The sequence below is a fragment of the Drosophila biarmipes genome, chromosome X (assembly GCF_025231255.1).
Source record: "Drosophila biarmipes strain raj3 chromosome X, RU_DBia_V1.1, whole genome shotgun sequence".
Lineage (NCBI taxonomy): Eukaryota > Metazoa > Arthropoda > Insecta > Diptera > Drosophilidae > Drosophila > Drosophila biarmipes.
This window is the reverse complement of record NC_066611.1, coordinates 11684020-11702014: the sequence shown is the minus strand read 5'-3', so window position 1 is coordinate 11702014 and position 17995 is coordinate 11684020. Positions and strand designations below refer to the sequence as shown.

Genomic DNA, 17995 nt, shown 5'->3' with positions numbered 1-17995 from the left:
TTTGTTTTCTAAAAGTTATAAATCAAGTCAAGGGGTTTTATGATTTATGTATTTTGCTACATCTTAGTGATTTTTAGGTCGAGGGTGATTTTAAAAATCTTAATTTCCACATTTATTAGAATGCATTAAAATTACTCATGTAATATCTTTTCATATATCCTTGATCCTTTGGTCAAATGTAAGTTTTATAAATCTCAATTTTAAGATTTGTTATAGAAAGTTATTAAACGTAGTCTTAAATATGTAATTCTGTATCTCTTTGATCTTATTTCTGTAAAACTTTTTTTACCACCAAGATAAATTTAATTTTATTATTTTTATTATTATATCTTTGTGGACCTCAATATGATATTTCTAGCTTCTTTCAATTTATGGGATATGCAATAGTAAAAATCTATACAAAGAGGCCACAGTTTCACCTTCAAGTCATGCTGCCCATTGTACTCGGCTGGTAATCTCAGTGTTTTCCTAAATTAAGACAATTATAATTTCCATAAGTTCACCGGGAAAAGAGAGCAAGACAGAGCCCCGATCCGAGTGCACGTCGGATTAACCTGGAGAAGTTGAGATGAGGGCAGATGCCAACAGATCCGATGCGAAAGCCGAGAACCGAGAACCGTGAACCGACAATCGAAGATATGGGACTAGCCAAGACCAAAGGGCAAAACCGAGAGTACAATGGCACAGTGTTGCGAATGAATAATTAGAATAATAGGTCAAGCAGGTTGAACAAAGGCGCACAAAGGCCATATCCCGGCTGATCCTGCTCGAGGATCCCGGAGGTCGTAGCGCCATGCGCTAGGCCTAGGCGCACCGAAACGAAAACGGCACAACAGGTTGGTTATCCTGGCCCATCCTGGGCCATCCTGGGCCATCCTCGGGGAGTAGGTATGGGCCCAGCCACAGGGCATGGCCATGCGACCCCTAGGGGCTTAGCTGCCAAAGACAAAGGACGGCGCACAAACGCAGCAGGCAAAACAATGCGGCAAAGCGTTAAATACTCCCGAGCAGGGAAAAGGCAGCCAAGGCAGCGAGAGCAGGAAAAAGAGCAAGGGACACGGTAGCAGCGGCAGGACAAAGGACACAAAGGGGCAAACACGGCTAATTATCCTATTCACTCCGTGTGTGTGCAATTACTCGGGCCGAGGACATCGGACATCGGACATCGCAGCACCCTGATCTGCACTTGTCAACCTGCAGCACTGCGCCCTCTAATCCTGTCCAGAGTCCCTCCGCTCTGTTCCTGCCGCCGCCGCCGCCCGCTCCTGTCCTGCTGTCCTGGCCGAAAAGCCAATTACCAATTACTAGCATCTAGCATCTAGCATCTAGCATCTAGCATCCTGCCTCCTCCGATTGTATCTGGCAACCTGTAAACGGTTTCTGCACAGTCCTCCGTTGACACTCGTCCTTCGGCAAACTGACGGTCCATCTGGTGCTCATCCATCAATCATACAGCATCCAGCATCCAGCAGCCAGCAGCCAGCAGCCAGGCTTGCCAGGTACTCACCCAACCTGTTCCAAAGCCCGAGCTCCAGCCGAGCAGTGTCCAAAAAGGAGACGAAATCAAAGGGCTCTTCTGGAATTCCGTCTGCCAAGACAAAGTGCCGTGATCATTTGCCTTGATTTCTGGTACTCCCAATCCCAATCCCAATCCCAGTGCCAATGCCTAGATGAATCGACGGTTTGTTCGCACCCCGTCGATAAGCAGTTAATTATATGTACTCCCAGCCTCCTGGGCCCAACTGTCCATCCAGATCCAAGGGCGTTGCGGCTCGGCGGCTTCGCTTTGTCCCTGCTGCACACCACATTTCCAAGTACGCGTGTCTAGTTGCACTTTTCCCAAGTTTCGGCGCCAAGGAGCATTAATCAATGACAGTCACTGCATCAATCCATCCATCCAGCCATCCAGCCATCCATCCAGCCATCCACCGGCGGCATTCAATGCAACATTGCCGTAAAATCTTAGTTATACACTGGGGTCTGGGTGCATGCCCCCTTTCTTGGGACCGTAGCTCGGTGCTCGGGGAAACCGTATAAATCATAATTACATTTCCAAATTATTCATCGTCAATCAACATAATGAAATACGTTTTTTCTGGGTCCCGATCTCGGGTAATCTGTTCCACGTGAGCCAGCACTTTCGATCGATCCCGGCCCGTCCTCTCCGGTCCAGTTGCGAACCGAAGGGGCCGAAAAAGTGGGAAGTGTCGCAGCATGAGATTAATTACAGAAATCAGATGTACATACGAGCCCAGGGCCGAGCACCTCGGAGCATTTCGCCCTCTAATCAACGAGGATATGACCAAGCTCTTTTCTCGACTTTTCGTGCCTCTCCGTCATTAGTTCTTGCACATGGGCGGGTCTTTACAATTTCAGAAAGATCATTTCCATGCAGACCAAAAGAGATATTGTACCCACATTCTACAGTTTTTTGTTTTAAGAAAAACTCACATTTTCATAAAGTGCTTAAATTAAAAATATAAATAAACTAATTGTAAGCAAAAGCAGATATTGTTGATATATAGTTTTAGAAAGATCATTTTCCATTTATGTTGTAAGATTTTTTATTTTTGAAAAACTCACAAATTGTAACCAAAAACAGATATATATATCTTACAGATTAGACCATTACTTGCTATAAACGAAAATGAAGAAATGTATCTTTAAGATTCATATAGCAGGATTAATCTATATAAGAAATATTATTTTCAATTCATGTAAACCTCATAAAATCTTGTAAATACGTTTTAAAATTGCTTTATTTCTACAAAACTAACATTTTAAAAATAAGCTAAAATGATTAACAAAAACAGAGATATATATCTTTCATATTCAATGATATTGATAATATATAATTTTAGAAATATATTTTTTATTTCAGCAAACCAAAAAAGATCTTTAATATACATACGTACAATAATGTTTTTTAGAACTAACTTTTATAAAATCACTGTAAGCTAATACAGAGAAATATATATTGCAGACTCCAAGATATTGATTAATAGCTATAATTTTCAAATATAATTTTAATTTCATTCAAATAAGAGATTGTATCTAAAACATTTATAAAATATGTATAAATAATTTACTCACAGTAAACAAAAACTCAGAAATATTTCTTAAAAATCCCTTTATAAAGGTAGGATTATATCAATTAAGAAATATCATTTCCAAGTCATGTAAACCATATAAGATCTTGAATGTACATTTTAAAATCTTCTATGGCTAGAAAACTAAATGCTAAATAAATGACTTACTGTAAACAAAAACACAGAAATATATCTTGCAGATACAAAGTTATTGATATTCAAAACGCAGAACTTTGGCATTGGCATTTTTTAAGAAGATAAATATTTATGTGGCTTGTACATAAAACATGAACTTGTTTACCTAGATATCAACATTTTTCATTCCTTAATAAAGAACTAAATTTATTTTTCTAGGTTTATCAATCACAAATACCACACTGTACTGTTTTGAAAGCAATATTTTAGATACCATACCATACATAACCAAATAATCCTCACAATCAGCACTAGATCATTTTCAACTAGTGTTAGCCATTTTTGTTTTTAACCCACATGATTAATTTCAAAAACATCATATATCTTCATTACCCCTTTAAAAATAAACGATGCCTTAAAGATCTGCTGATATTTCGTGCTTTATTAAAGCATTATAGATGGTTTTTGCACCGCATTGCGAAAAGAGGACAGCCATACCCCATTTTCCATCCGCACGGCATACACGCATTGTAAAATAATTAGATTCGAACCCTTTGGAACCCCGAACCACTAAGCCAGGAGGGTGACGGTGGCGTCCGGAGTCCGGAGCTCCGGAGTTCCGAGCGAATAATACGCAATTAAACGGAGGGTGTGGCCAGTGTCCTCATCCCCCTGCATTCACGAGTCAACGAAAAATTTCATTAACGAAATCACTGCCGACGCACTCGCACTCGCATTCGCATTCAAATTCGAATCGACAGCCACGTCCACATCCACATCCACTGCCGTATGCATACAATGATTTTTAAGAGCCATTTACATTTGAGCAATTCCATTGGGGTGTGTTGTAGCGCACAGATTGCGTTGCAGCCCCTGAGCGACTGTCCTCGAAAATGTTTACATAGACCCCTCGAGTTCAAAGAACCTATGTGGGCCATTCTCTTCAAAATCAGCCCTTTCTCTCGTTAGAAATGCCTTAATCAAAAGCACAGCTTTGGGTAACAACTATGTTGTGTTATTAACTAAAACAACTCTGAACACTTCTGTAAGCTTAACAAAAATCTTAAAAAATCCTTGAACAAAAAAATGTAGAGAAAGTTGCGCTTAAAATCCCTGGAGTTCTCTCCCAAATGCATTAAATATGATCACCAAAATATTGAAATTCTAGGGAATGGCCTGTACTAGTATTAAAAACACAAAAACATATTTCTAGTCTTAAATGCGGTTTTATATTTAAAATACTTAAATTATCAATGAATCTATTACCTTTAAGAGGTATGCATGTGTACTTAAACTTTGAAGTTGGTTCCCTATTCTTCTAGTTATGGACTTCAGAGGTTTTGAATCACTTCTACTAGGTCAACCATTGGAAACCTTAACAAATTACTAAGTTAGGTGTTGTTGTCTGTAAAAATGTAGGGCTTCAAAATGTAGGGCAAAAAATTCAGCAATTGCTAATAATAATCCTATTAGTGTTGTCTTCTTCTGCATATTTACCAGCTTAATCAAATGCCTATATGAGCTGTAAAATTAGTGGCTAAAAACTCCATTAAAATTTTTTAGTATAACATATACAACTTTATGGATATAAAACGTAGACTATAACAAAAAAAACAACAAGAAACAATTATCATTATCAAATAACAGAAAGGTGATTAGCAATTTTTACAAGAATAGACCAAAATGTTAAAAATTCAAAATATATTTAAAATATTTTGTTGTAAAATTAGTATTTTATTACATATAAAAATAAAATTCATTAAATTATATATTTATACGTCAGCGAAAAGCGATTTTTGTGACAACCAAGTACTTAATTAAATATAAATGTATTTATTTAATTTTCTTAGTTCTATGTTCAACAGGCTTTCAACAGGCTTTTAAGTAAAATAAGCTCATAAAAAACAGTAAAATTTAAAAACAAGGCAGTTTAAACATTCTAAAAATCCTCGTCCAACATATTTTTACTGCCTGAAAGTAGGCAATCTACAAAAATCACTCACTTATCATTGGGGACGCCACCTATGGTCACATAAAAGTACCACATTCATGTATTCCTTCACTGGCGCCATCTACGATCTAGCAGGTGAACTCATGAACAAGCAAATATTATTCTTTGACATTAAAAGTTCCCAAATGGCTTGTGTGCCTCATTAAAGCTGATAATGAAATGGGCTAACATTGCGAAAAAAAACACAATAATAAAGAAACATCACACACACACACACAGGATCTGTCTAAAACAATCAAACGTACTAGGTTACTTCCGCTTAATTAATTTTAAACCCTAAACTCAGCTGTGCCAACAGAGTTTGCCGCTGCCCCAGCCTCGGAAGCCAGCCTTCGAATGCCCCTGGGCGTAAGGCCCATCCGGCCGGGGACTCCGAGTGGAAATCGCTTGGCTCGAAACTCACTTTTTGTCACTGCACAGCAGCCCCCACTTCCCCAAAGTGCGCAAATTAAAATCTAATTAAACAATCTGCTGCACTTGAATCAGTCGCAAAGTCAGGAGCTAAGCAATCGGGCATTCCTCGGGAGCAGAAGAGCAGAAAACCAGTGCCAAAGACCAGTTTCATGGCAGGTCGCCGGGGTGGGCTGGAGTGCGTGTGCACGGACATTCCTTTATGCAAATTAATTTCGATTGATTGCGCCCGGAACAGTTTTTATTTTGATATTCTACTGTCGCAAATATGTGCGCATTATACTAAGATAGACCGCACAGTCATCGCTTTGATGTCGCTCATGTGAAACGGTGCCTGGCATAACATTTTTCTTTGGCAATGGGCTACTCTGCTCCCACTCCCCGACATTTGGGGCCACCAGTAATTTATGACAAATTCCAAGAGGGCAATAAATTTCTGCCCTATAACTTCAGACCCTAAGAACTCTACTATAATGTTTTAGACGATTTTATAAGCCTTTATAACATTTTGTAGGATTTTATAAGATGTAATCAGATTTTATAGAATTTAATAAGATTCCAAAGAGTTGTATAAGATTTTATAAGATTTGATAAGTTTTGATAACATTTTATACGATTTCTTAAGTTTTTATAAGATTTTAAAAGATGTCTTACGACTTTATAAGATTTTAAAAGACTTTAAACTATTTTAATAGGTTTATAAGATTTTTATAAGGTTTTGTAATATATACTTATTTCACAAATATTTTGATGAAGATTTCTGAATGTCCTAGTTTGTTATCTACAAAGAAAGTTTAAAAAGTTTAAGCTTGCAGTTTTTCTTTGATATTCAGCAATGACAAAAGTTAACCTGACATTGAGAAAACAACCCTAATGGGACTCACATTATCCACTACGATTTCGAAATCACTGAAAAAGTTGTTCAAAAGTATGCAATGGAAAATAAGATGTCTTAGCGCCTAGACCATCGAACTTCTGAATTCAGAATATATTATTGCATACTTTTAGACACCTGTTTAGGCCTAAGCAAAGGAGCGTGGGAAAAAATGCCAAGAAAGTGCTCTACCTCTGTTTTATTATTGTAATCCCATAGTTCCGACCGTATTTTGGCCACATACCTAACCCCGAATGTCTACGGGTTATTTCGGGTCAGGGGCCCCTTATTGGCCTTGCCGCCTCCCCGCTCGTTAATCGCCCTCAATTGCCTCTAAAAGCAACTTACACACGCTTTTCACGCACAAAAGACGCCGAAAGCGTTCCCTCATTGGCAAAGAGCAAAGGCCCACCGACAATATTTGTCTTTGACCCTATTATTTACTAAATTACCTTTTCCTTTCGGCGAGGGCTTATGAACCCGAAGATACCGCATCGTCACACCCCGCCTCCGGCCCAAGAATACCAGAATACCAGACATATGTACGTCGGTTTTCTTCGGGGGGCGGCAGATGGGCCTGGGGGATGTGGGAGTACGCCCAGGCACTCGATAAGGTATAAGGCACTCTGGGCCAGCCAGCATCTGCAGGTGAAATTATTTATTTTGCTCGGGTTAATCCACTACAAAAACAACTGAACTGAACTGAACTCGACTCAACTCAAACTCAACTGCTGAGCTAACGAGGGGGCCGGGGGGGAATGGGGGAAAAGCGCTGGAAAAGCGTTGGAAAAGCGTCGGAGAAGCGAGGAAAGTGAGCAGCCCCGAGGAGCTAAGCGTATGTGTACAAAGTGATTATAATTTCTTTAAGTGATTTCAACCTTACCTTGAGGTATTTTGGCTTAATTGAAAACATTCCGTTAAATGGCTTCGGCGACCGTGTTTGCGGTTGTATGCTCCACACCTTCGAGAGCCAGTGCCTGCCGTGATTAGCTTTATAGAGCGCTCGTACTGCAAATAAAACGAATCGCACAATGAAAGTGGGGAAAGTACCCGTAATACGGGTGTAGGTCGCCGTAATGCCAGTGTTTGAGGACATAAACCCTTAAGACCTCTAATGGCTGTGTGGCGCATTTACAACCGCAATTGGTTAGTTCTCACCGCTCTTTAGTGGATAGTAGATGTTGTAAGTGGATAAGAGGTATTACATCAAAGGTCATAGTCCAGAAAGGTTTGTTTTAGAAACCCAAGAGCTTATGCTGATCATTGACAAGCTATTTCTGTAATAGTTCCCAGAGCTTTTCAGTGGATAACATATATTATGTGTAGCATAGATCAAAGGTTTTCTAGATCATATTAAATAGAGGTTAGTTTTGTAAACTTAAGAGCTTATGTGGGGCATAAAGATTGTACTCCAAATTGTACAATGTGCTTCTTTAAAAAAAGCTCCTGAAAAACCCCAAGGCAGTTAAATTAATATTTCTTTAATAGTTCTTCCGCTTTATAATATAATACATGTGGATAGTACACATTAGATCAAAGGTCATAGTCCAGAAAGGTTATTGCTGATAAACTTAAGAGCTTATGTCGAACATAAAGATTGTAATCCTAACCAACTCTTTTGTATAATGTGTTCTCTTTTAAGAAAATTAATGCATAAACGTAAGTCAGTTAAATTAATATTTATGTACACATAGAAAAATGTTTTTAAAAATAGTTTTTTTAGAAAATCATTTCAGGCAATATCAATAAGTCTTGCTTATAAGGCATCAAGCTTTTAGAATTTTTGTTGGTTCAGTTGGCTTATTTCAACAATAAGAGTGATTTTATCTATGTTCTCCCAGTGTATGGTCATACAGAGTTGTTTAAAGTTTCAAGGATTTCTTTAGGATTTTCAATTATATGAATAATTTTCATAATATTTTGTATACATTGGGAAATGGTCTCAAAATTTCTTTGCGTGTAAGAGTAAAAAGGTAAAAAGGGGGTTTTCAATAATGGATTTCTGTAACGTAATAAATATTTTTAGTAGAATTTGTTTGGATTATGAAATGGTAATGAATAACCTGCATAAATACATACCTACGATGTATACTATGATCTATATCTATGATTTATACTGTTCTGGTTTTTCAATAATGGATTTCTATAATATAGTAAATATTTATGGTACTATTTTGTATAGATTACCTATAACTTTCCTTTTTGCCCACACATTTCTTTGTGTGTACCAGTGGGAGGCCATAAACGAATGGACATTCCGTAGAAGTGACCCTAAGCGCAAATTTTCCGCTAGACCATAATTCCTTGACAACGGTTTGCATTATTCACATAAAACTTTATGGCTCTGTTTTCAACCCCTTCCCCGGCCGCCCTGTCTCGTCCCGTTCCCACTTGGTCCCGTGGTCCTTCGGCCTCCTGCGAGTCCTGGGCCGTCCCGGCATTTGCATTTTAAACATTAATAGGTGCATAATTTAAAAAACAGCCAAAGCAAATGAGGCCGCTGTGGGCTAAGAACGGGTTAATTAATAATTTCCAGCCTTAAAACGGGGCCCGTGTACCTACTCGGAGATCCATTCGACAAATAGCCACTCTTTAAAGGGGCTTACACCGTCTTTAAGTCGCGCGGCTCAGCCCTTTTTTTCGTGGCTCATCCTTTTTATGCCTTAATTATTATTACGAGAATGTCCAATAAGGCGCGCCAGGACCTGGGGGACGCCTGCCTGCCCCCTGGGCATACTATGTGCACATCCAAAATCCGAGTTCGAGGGCAAACTTTCGAGTCGCTGGCGCATTTACTATCCTTACGCCTAATGAAGCTGCCTGGCCTCCTGGCCATCCGAAATTCAAAATTCACACTCGCAGTCTGGTGCAAGTATCGTCTGGTGCTGGTTGGGATGCCTTGGATGGCTTGGATGGTCTGGTTGGACAAGTTTGCTCTTCTGCCGTCAGGAGATTGTCGTTTTTAATCTCCAGCGCGGTTTGGATGGCCTGGTTGGGGGTTGCAGGGGTGTGTGTCTGGGGTGCCAAAATGATTGCGAAATTGAATTTTCAATTTTATTTTTCGAATAAAAAATTCAAAAGCCAAAGAAGCTGCTGCTGCTGCTGCTGCTGCTGCCGCCAGGGCAAAGGCAAGGGCACTGGCCTGTATCCGAAAAATATTTATTGCAAGTAAACTTTTATTACAATTTGTGTTTATTTGCTCAACCTCTTTTCAATTAGAAGCCGAGGGGGCGTCGAGCTGGGGCATCGTAAAACAAATCAAACGAGTGTTCAAGTAAGGAGAGGTTGCCATCTGAAGCCCGGAGTCTTGGGCCCGAGATCGAAGTGACTTCTTGGCCTAAGGGTATTTACGTTAAATTTACTCCCGAAAATGTTATTGAATAAGTAAGTAGAAGACATATGTCAGTACCAGAGATAAGTACTATTATAAGGTATAGTACAGACCCTGTGAAACTCCAAATTGGCATGACTTATATTTTGGGTTTTGATATTATGTTGATATATATTTTGTAAAGTTAAATTTATATATATTTTTTATTTACTTATTGTAAGTTATATTCATATGTTTTCCTTAAATGTTTTGGTTTTTATAAATCCAGTGAAAACCCAAATTAAATTAGAATTTTTTTAAATTTAATTTAATAACATTAAAAAAGGCCCCCCTTTGATACATTTTTAACTATGCCTCTGGTCCAGAGCTTTGTCGCGGGCTTTTTTAGGTAATGACAAATATAGAAGAAGAAGACGTGAACAGCTGATTGATCGACACCTTGGGGCTTTATTTAGAACCAATATTAGTGGTAGCAAAGTCCCCTTAAAACCCTCTAAAGAATACACAATTTTTTCAAGTGTTAGTTCCGATGAGAAGAATAAAGAATATGAAACCGAAAACCTTATTGCACCTGAACGAATACTGTTTGTGGCAGATATTCCTGCAGATCAAGAGGAACTGCGAGAGGAACCAGGACCCGACGAGCGGATTTAACATTGTGAAGTATTTGGATCTCATAAATTTCATTAGCTGTAGCGATGTCTTCAAAATGTACATATGGCAGTGGGATCGGGATCTTCTCCAGAAACTGGGCATTGTGTTTGAGATCTTGGGTGATGGCCGCATCATGACCATCGACTTGGAGCAGGTATACGAACTATGGCAAAGTGAGTCCCCAGGGCAAAAGGAAATATTTTGGCAACTATGTGTAAGTGCGATCCGGGAGAACAAGGAACTGGAAACCATCAGGGTGGTGTACCAACCAACTCGATACTATGGCGAGCATCTGGAATGTTTCGAAGCCCTCATGAATGCCATCGGCCAGAAGAAGGGTCTTCGCAGACTGGACATTGTTCTCAATGGTGAGTTCTCCTGCTCAGTATTACACATTTGTGATCTTAGCACCGTAAACCCACAGGATACTGCTTTCAGAACTTGCCAAGAGCCAAGGAATTAGAAATAGTCACGGTGAACGCTGGAATGGATGCCGCAGACTTGGTGGAACTCTGTCGATGCAATCAGAGCCTACGTTTTCTCAGTTTCACCGGTCCAGCGTTATATGGCCGGTTCTCGGACATTGTGCCGTACTGCAACCAACTCAGAAATGTGGACTTGACCATGAAGACCGATGCAGATGCATCTGAGTATGCCACTCTGGCGAAGTTGCCTCAACTTATGAGTCTGATATTAAGGGGATACCATCGACGGGGAACTCTGGCCAAACTGTTTCAAGATCTCGCTGGGAAGTGCCTTGTACAACTAGTTGTGAGGGACACTTTGATACATGAGGAAGAAACCCAACCGATGGCCAGGATACACAGTTTAAGGACAACGCAAAGCGGATTTTACGATGCACAGGCTATTGCCCCCTTGGCCCGTCAAAGGAACCTCCAATATGTCGCCATATATGTTCAGCCTGATCAATATCTCGAGACGGATAGGTTGGTGGACTTGTTGAGGAACGGCACCAAAGTGCGTTTTATAAAGGAGCATTGGCGGTTGCTAGTAAAATACGAAGAGCGGTGGGGAAAACTGGAATTGTCACTTGAGCGATACTGGGCTCTCAAGGAAAGCTATTGGAAGCTTATCTATCATATAACTCCAATTATCCGTCTACTAAATGTCGTTTACTTGACCATTTCAGGGGAATTTACTGCCGACATGTTACATATTTTATGTCATAGCTTGGCAAAGAAAAAGTTACAGGTTCTGAAGACCCTAGAAATTAAAATGTGCTCTAAGTTTAGCGAAAAACATGGAATTTCTGTTGCCTCCATTCCATCTTTAGCAACATTTGTTTGTGACACTGAAGCTTTAGGCGGAAAAATAAACTTTATGAGAAAACAGAGACCATTTTCTCTATAATTTTTTTAATTTTAAATATAGACAAAAATAGATTAATTTAGAACACACAAGACAATATTCTATTATACCGGAATACCTTTAGTAAGTAGCTTCGGCCCTACCAGACATGAGTTGGCGAAATTGCATCAAATCAACCGAGTCTGGTCCTTCCTGGTTTAATTAATGAGAGTGACTTGTGCTACTGCCCATGGCACACTGTTTCACAGTCCGAAATCAAAGTTACAAACACCAGTTGTGGTAAGAAATATAAAATGTTCCTTTAAAATATAAGTAAAGCAAAAAAAAAAACAAAAAAAAAATGTTTTTAATTAAGTATATTTATTCCAAAGAGTGCACCGAAGTTAAAATTATATTTTAAGAAATAAAATAAAGGTTAAATAATATAATATTAATGTATTATTTTTTGGGAATCTTATAATATCATATAGTACTAAAATGTACTAATTATTGGGGTTCTCTGTAAATCAAATTGTGAAAAACATTAAAAAGAATTTAAATTCTGTTCTTAAAATCAAGTAATAAAATATCTTAAAATTCCATTTATCAAGACCAGTGTGCATTGTGCAGAATCGGAGTTTTGACAAATCATTATGTGGGAACAGGGATTCATATTGCATATTCGGACGGACCCACACAGATTGTTTGCCAGCACTTAGCGACTGGATTTCAGGACTAACGACCAAGGACCATCCAGCCAAATGACAGAGTGTCCGCGACACGATGATGTGGCAGTAGCGACGGCAGTGGAAAAGCAAACAGGACATTGTATGTCCTGTATGTCCTGCAGGAACGAGGCTGAAACAATGCAAATCACGCAAGCCACTGCCATGTCGAACCAATAATTGAAAAGTCCTAACGCCAAATGGCCACGACAGTCATCAATCTTTTAGGTGTGTTTTCATATTTCCACCTCCTGCGTGGCGTGTGCTCCATCCCAACATCCCCGCATGGGACTGGATTCGACACGGCATGCGCTGCACTTTGTACTCCCAGTGCCACTCGAACTTCCTCCTCGGGCACTCCCAAAACCTCCAAGGCGGATTGTCTGGCAATCCATTGGCCTTGTGTGCACACATATTACGTCTTAATACACAAAGAAGTTTTCTCGTTCTCAATAACCAGAATGACAGATTGGCATTTTCAGTCACTTCGAACAATACCTCTGTTCCGTATGACATTTATGAAACTTAAGTGAAGAATGTATGTAGTTATCTATTTCATTTAAGAAATGTTGTGTATGTATAACGAAACATTTTTTCTTAAAGTAAATATAAAATATAAATATAAAAACATATATATTTTTTGTAATTAAAAAATGGTTATCTTTTAAAACCATAGACTTAAATTTTAAGTATTTTTGTGACTTCAAAAAATGTTATAAAAAAATATTCGGAATAAAACACAAAAAAATAATAACACTTTTAAATATCAATATCAATTTTATAAGAGTGAAAATGTATTACGTATTACATTTTCAATCACGTTTTCTAGTAATAATGTAAAAATAAAACTATTTAAGTAAAGTAAAGAGATATAAGCCGGGAAGCCGCGTTAGCCTACTACCCTCTCAACGTTTTGTACTAAGTAAACCTTTACTCTAACTTAAGTTAAAGGAAAACCATCCCTATTTGCCGAAGCTGTTTGTTTCCGAAACTGGTGTCCTCCGAGTCCTCGGGCCGATAGTGCCCAGTTACGCGCGGAGAATACGGATATTTTGTGCTGATTAAAAGGGTTGGCTTTTGGCTACCCCCTCCAGAGTGGTATCTACACTATTGATTTTGCACCATCTGAGCTTCTGCACTGGACCTCCACACATATACTCGTATATATACATTTTGGGAAAAAAATCCCCGTGATTTACAGCGGCTTCTAATGAAAACAGGAAAGTTAAATCGTAGGTAAGGAAATGCGGTCATCCCAAAAGTAATATTTTGCTTATATTCTCTTTTTTAATGTACGATTTTGTGGCTTTTAGCGGCTGTCAGGTGGAGGCAGGCCCAAGTTTTTATAGTCTTTCGGTGGGGCGGGGAAACTGCTCAAATGGTGGTTGTGAATGGGCAAAACTTGTTCTTTGATGCACATTTTTTTTCAGCTTCTACAAAGGAACAGCAGCTGCGCGGAGGCGGAGTTGGAGTTGGCGGCGGAGTTGGCGGCGGAGTTGGCGGCGGAGTTGGGGGCTCTAGATGGTGCGACGGACATTAAGTAGTAGAATGTTGTCTTTATAACACTGTGAACACAAACACAAAAGCGCCAGCGAAAAGGTCACAGCATGCCCCCCGGGCAGAGGCCAAGACCAAGAACAAGAACGACAGCAAGTCAAACCGACACACCCCGAGAAACAATTTTTCAATAAATTAGGTTTCTCAGCAGATTCCGCGCCGTTTGCCCCCACACCGCCTGGTACAGCACCATCATACCGCTCTGTCCACCCGCGTTCCCAAAAGCCAAGCAAAGCAATTCACCCCATATTTGTTTTGGCTTTTTGTACGCAAACGAGGAGGAAAGTTCCTTCGGCCGTCCCCATCCTGTCATCTTGTCATTACCCCCCGACAGAGAAGGGGGCGGAAAAAAAAAGCAACCCAAGACCTACGGGTATCGCTGGCCCGGGGTCGAAATATGCTTTGCTACCGAGGTCGCTGATTTATGCCCTTTTTAATGCGGCCAAAGTAAATGTCATTTAATTACACCCGATTTAATGGAATTTTACGCATTATCGGTAAATTTCAAGGAAACTTCCTGTCCGCAGTGGCCGCCTTCCGTCCGTTTAGCGCAGCCAGAGAATGCCCCATGCCACACCACTCCGTGTGCCCCTGGAGAGGCCAACTTTAAAGCGGAGCTCCGGGGCAGGCCAGTAATTCGGATGAAAAGTTCAGGCTCGCAGCTCGCAGCTCGGAAGGCTGGGCAAACAGGGAACCAAGTAGATGGAAGCGCGACACACTTCAAAGGAATGCCCAGAATTTTTGAAAGGAAAATATTTGTGCCCATTGCAGTGTATTCAGATTTTATCTCCATCAACTTGTTTTGATTACCATTCAGCGAGGGCAATTGGATTTCCGTCGCCCCAAGTTCAGGGAGCCCGCAAAAATGTAATTTCCCATCGAAATCTTATCGAAATCTTATTTGAAAATCATCACGTTGAATCCTTAATTTATACTCTATAGGGCAGGGAGTTCAAAGAAAAGGAAGTTCTAAACTTCAATATTTCAGAAATGTTTGAAAACGTTTTTAAAATCCTTCTTTATCAAATATGTTTTTTTTTTAAATCCTTAATTTAGACGCTATAGGACAGGGAGTTCTAAGAAAAGGAAATTCTAAACTTCAATATTTCAGAAATGTTTGAAAACGTTTTAAAATTGTTTTTTTAAAAAACTTTATTTTAAATTAGAAGTTCAACAAAAAGTGCATTTAAACATTTGGGCAAATATTGTTTTTTAAATATTTAAGTACTTTTTTTAAATGTTACGTTTGTTGTAACAGATTATATAAAATAAATATTAGCCCTTTTTAAATGGGGTTTGGGGTTTCTCTTATACAAGCACTACAGTTTGACCGCAAAGAACTGGAAAATATGCAGAGTGCTAATATTTGCAGACAGGAAGAGCCTTCAGTCCGATTACTGTGACAAATGATAGAAGTTTTGGGGGAGGGAAAACTGAAACCACCGGCCTTGGCAATGGCAATGGCAATGCCATCAAACGAGGAAGCATTCCCACAAAGCACATCCGCAAACCCACATACCATTTCCATTTCCAGCTTTTGTTTTTCTTTTGAATTTTTCATAAAGGAACAGCAGCGAGTTCTGTGGACATTAAAATGCCACAAAACGTTTTATAGTAATTTTTCATCTTTTCGACGGTCTACTACAGTCCCCCCACCCCGCCCCAACAGGCCGAAATACCTCGGATTCAGTTTTCCGCTTCCGGGGGGAGGGGAATGGGCAGGCATGCCGGTGGAAGGGGTTGCGGTACGGAGGGAGGCGGATGAGGAGGAGGGTTCCGCCGACGTTTGGTTGATCTCGTGCAGCGCAGGCGGACACATTTTTATCTTTGTATGACAAGTTAATAATGTGTCAGTCCAGGCGCCGTCGTCCTTTAAGGATGGACACGGAGCCAGGGAGTTGCGGCGTCACGGGGTTGCTATGCAGATGGCTCCGCTCTTCGCCTTCGCACCCGTATCTTCCACCCACGGCATCAAATAAATGTTTGTTTTTTTTCTTGTTTCTGGCTTTTTGTTTTTTGCTTATTGAAATTTTCCTGCGTCCCGGAAGGCCTTAGGTTAAGTATTTCCGTCGAGTTTTAACGGATTTATTGTGATTTTTGGGTCACGTGTCTGTTGAGGAATTTGTTTGGCCTCCTTCGCTGATAATTGATTTTCATTTGATTCATTTTCCTGTCGGCCTCACCGAGAACTGGGGATGTAAGTTGAATACGCCAGGAGCTAGCCTAAAAATTTCAGTTTCGTTTATTAAACCGCTCAGTGTTCAGCATTGATGGGGCGGGAGTAACAAATTCGACAGTTTCGAGGCGAAAAATTATTTTACATTCATATCTCGAAAATTACGACACCCCTGGGAAATTGGTGTTGGTCAGTTGGCGACATCTACCCAATCCCAAGACCCAGTCCCAACGTCCCGGCATCGAGGCTCTGTGGAGTGGCCTTTTAAGTCGAGTATAAATCTTGCATCGGAATCACTGACCAGGGTGCTTAGTATGCGGCTCACACGCGCGAAAATGGGATAAATAGATTATGAGATATTGCAGGGCGGCCAAGAAACTCGGCGGAGAAGAAATAAAGGGTAGTACTTTCTCCTCCTACGCCACCGCCCTCAATAATTTAGGTAGTTTCCGTTGAGGCTCCCATGTGCAATGCTTTATGGCCAATTTTCGCATTCCTACAAGAGTAATGCCTTCAGGAATTTTCGAACAAACATTTTTAATCGTAGTTTAGTCGCAGGACCGACCGTTTTGAGCAGCTTGCTAAGTGTGGTAACGATCCCCATCACTTTCCGCAAAATTTATTTTTTGACCAATTTTTTTCTTATGTTGTGTATCATGATTTTTTGAAAAATATCTTAAAGGTAACACATTTTTAAATTTAAACGCCAATGGGTGGGAATTTAAACAACGAGCTCAGCGAGGTATGATATTCATCGCTCTGACATTTATTCTCATTACAGCAGCCAAAAAAAACTGAATATTTGTTGGTCAAAAATACGATAGCACATTTTTCGTCAAAAATACGAATTTTCTAAACGGTTTTTCAAAAGTAGCTTAGCCAAATCAAGGCCTACAGCTAAAAGACCGAATGTTCCGAGCAGCTTGCTTCCAATGCTAACGATCTTCATCACTTTAAGGAATATTTATTTTTTGACCAGTTTTAGCATTTTTGATAAGGGGGTGCATCATGATTTTTTGCAAAAAATGTCCAAAATTAGACATTTTTAGATTTTAATGCCAATGTATTAGAAATTAAATAACGAGTTTAACGAGCTATGCCATTCCTTATTCTGATTTATACTTTCATAACAGCAGCCAAAAAACGAAATATTTAATTGTCAAAAATACGACATTCAAAATTTTTTTTAAATCCGATTTTTTCTTTGCGGTTTTTCAATCGTAGCTTGTCCAAATCAAGGCGTACAGCTAAGAGACCAACAAATTTTGAAATTTGATTCGTTCTGACTTCAATTCTCAATACAGCAGTCAAAAAACTGAATTTTTATTTGTCAAAAATACGATATTGAAATTTTTTTTAAAAACATGATTTTTCTTTGGTGAAACCAAGTCGTACAGCTAAAAACCCAAATGTTTTTATGCCAATGATCCCAAAATACGATATTCAAATTTTCAAAAATATGTATTTTAAATTGAAGAACCCGTTGTGAGCTAAACTATAAGAGAACAGTTGTCTTTTCAGCCCCACTCCCGGGCGATTGCCAATCAAGGGAGCATCTTTGATGTTATCTGGCGACCGCCTTCGCCCTAATTCAATTGGCAAGCCGCTTCGGCTACTCCGGGGAGGACAAGTCATTTGTAAATTGGGTTGGGCTATAAAATTTCATTTTTACCGCTTCATTGCCGTAATAGAACTCATTTATTGAACGCTGGGCCCAGAGCCGC

General features: G+C 39.6%; 1 protein-coding gene and 1 long non-coding RNA gene across 2 annotated transcripts in view; one reads left to right on the top strand and one right to left on the bottom strand.

The window, feature by feature from the left end:
* LOC127012503 (uncharacterized) overlaps nt 1-17995 on the bottom strand; it is a 36271-nt gene that overhangs the window by 14833 nt on the left and 3443 nt on the right. The gene's annotated exons all lie outside the window — the stretch shown is intronic.
* Nucleotides 10288-12233, top strand: LOC122818624 (uncharacterized). Its single transcript, XM_044093114.2, has 2 exons — nt 10288-10873; nt 10930-12233. Exons 1-2 carry the CDS (start codon nt 10381-10383, stop codon nt 11874-11876), a joined length of 1440 nt encoding a protein of 479 aa, XP_043949049.1. The 5' UTR covers nt 10288-10380; the 3' UTR covers nt 11877-12233.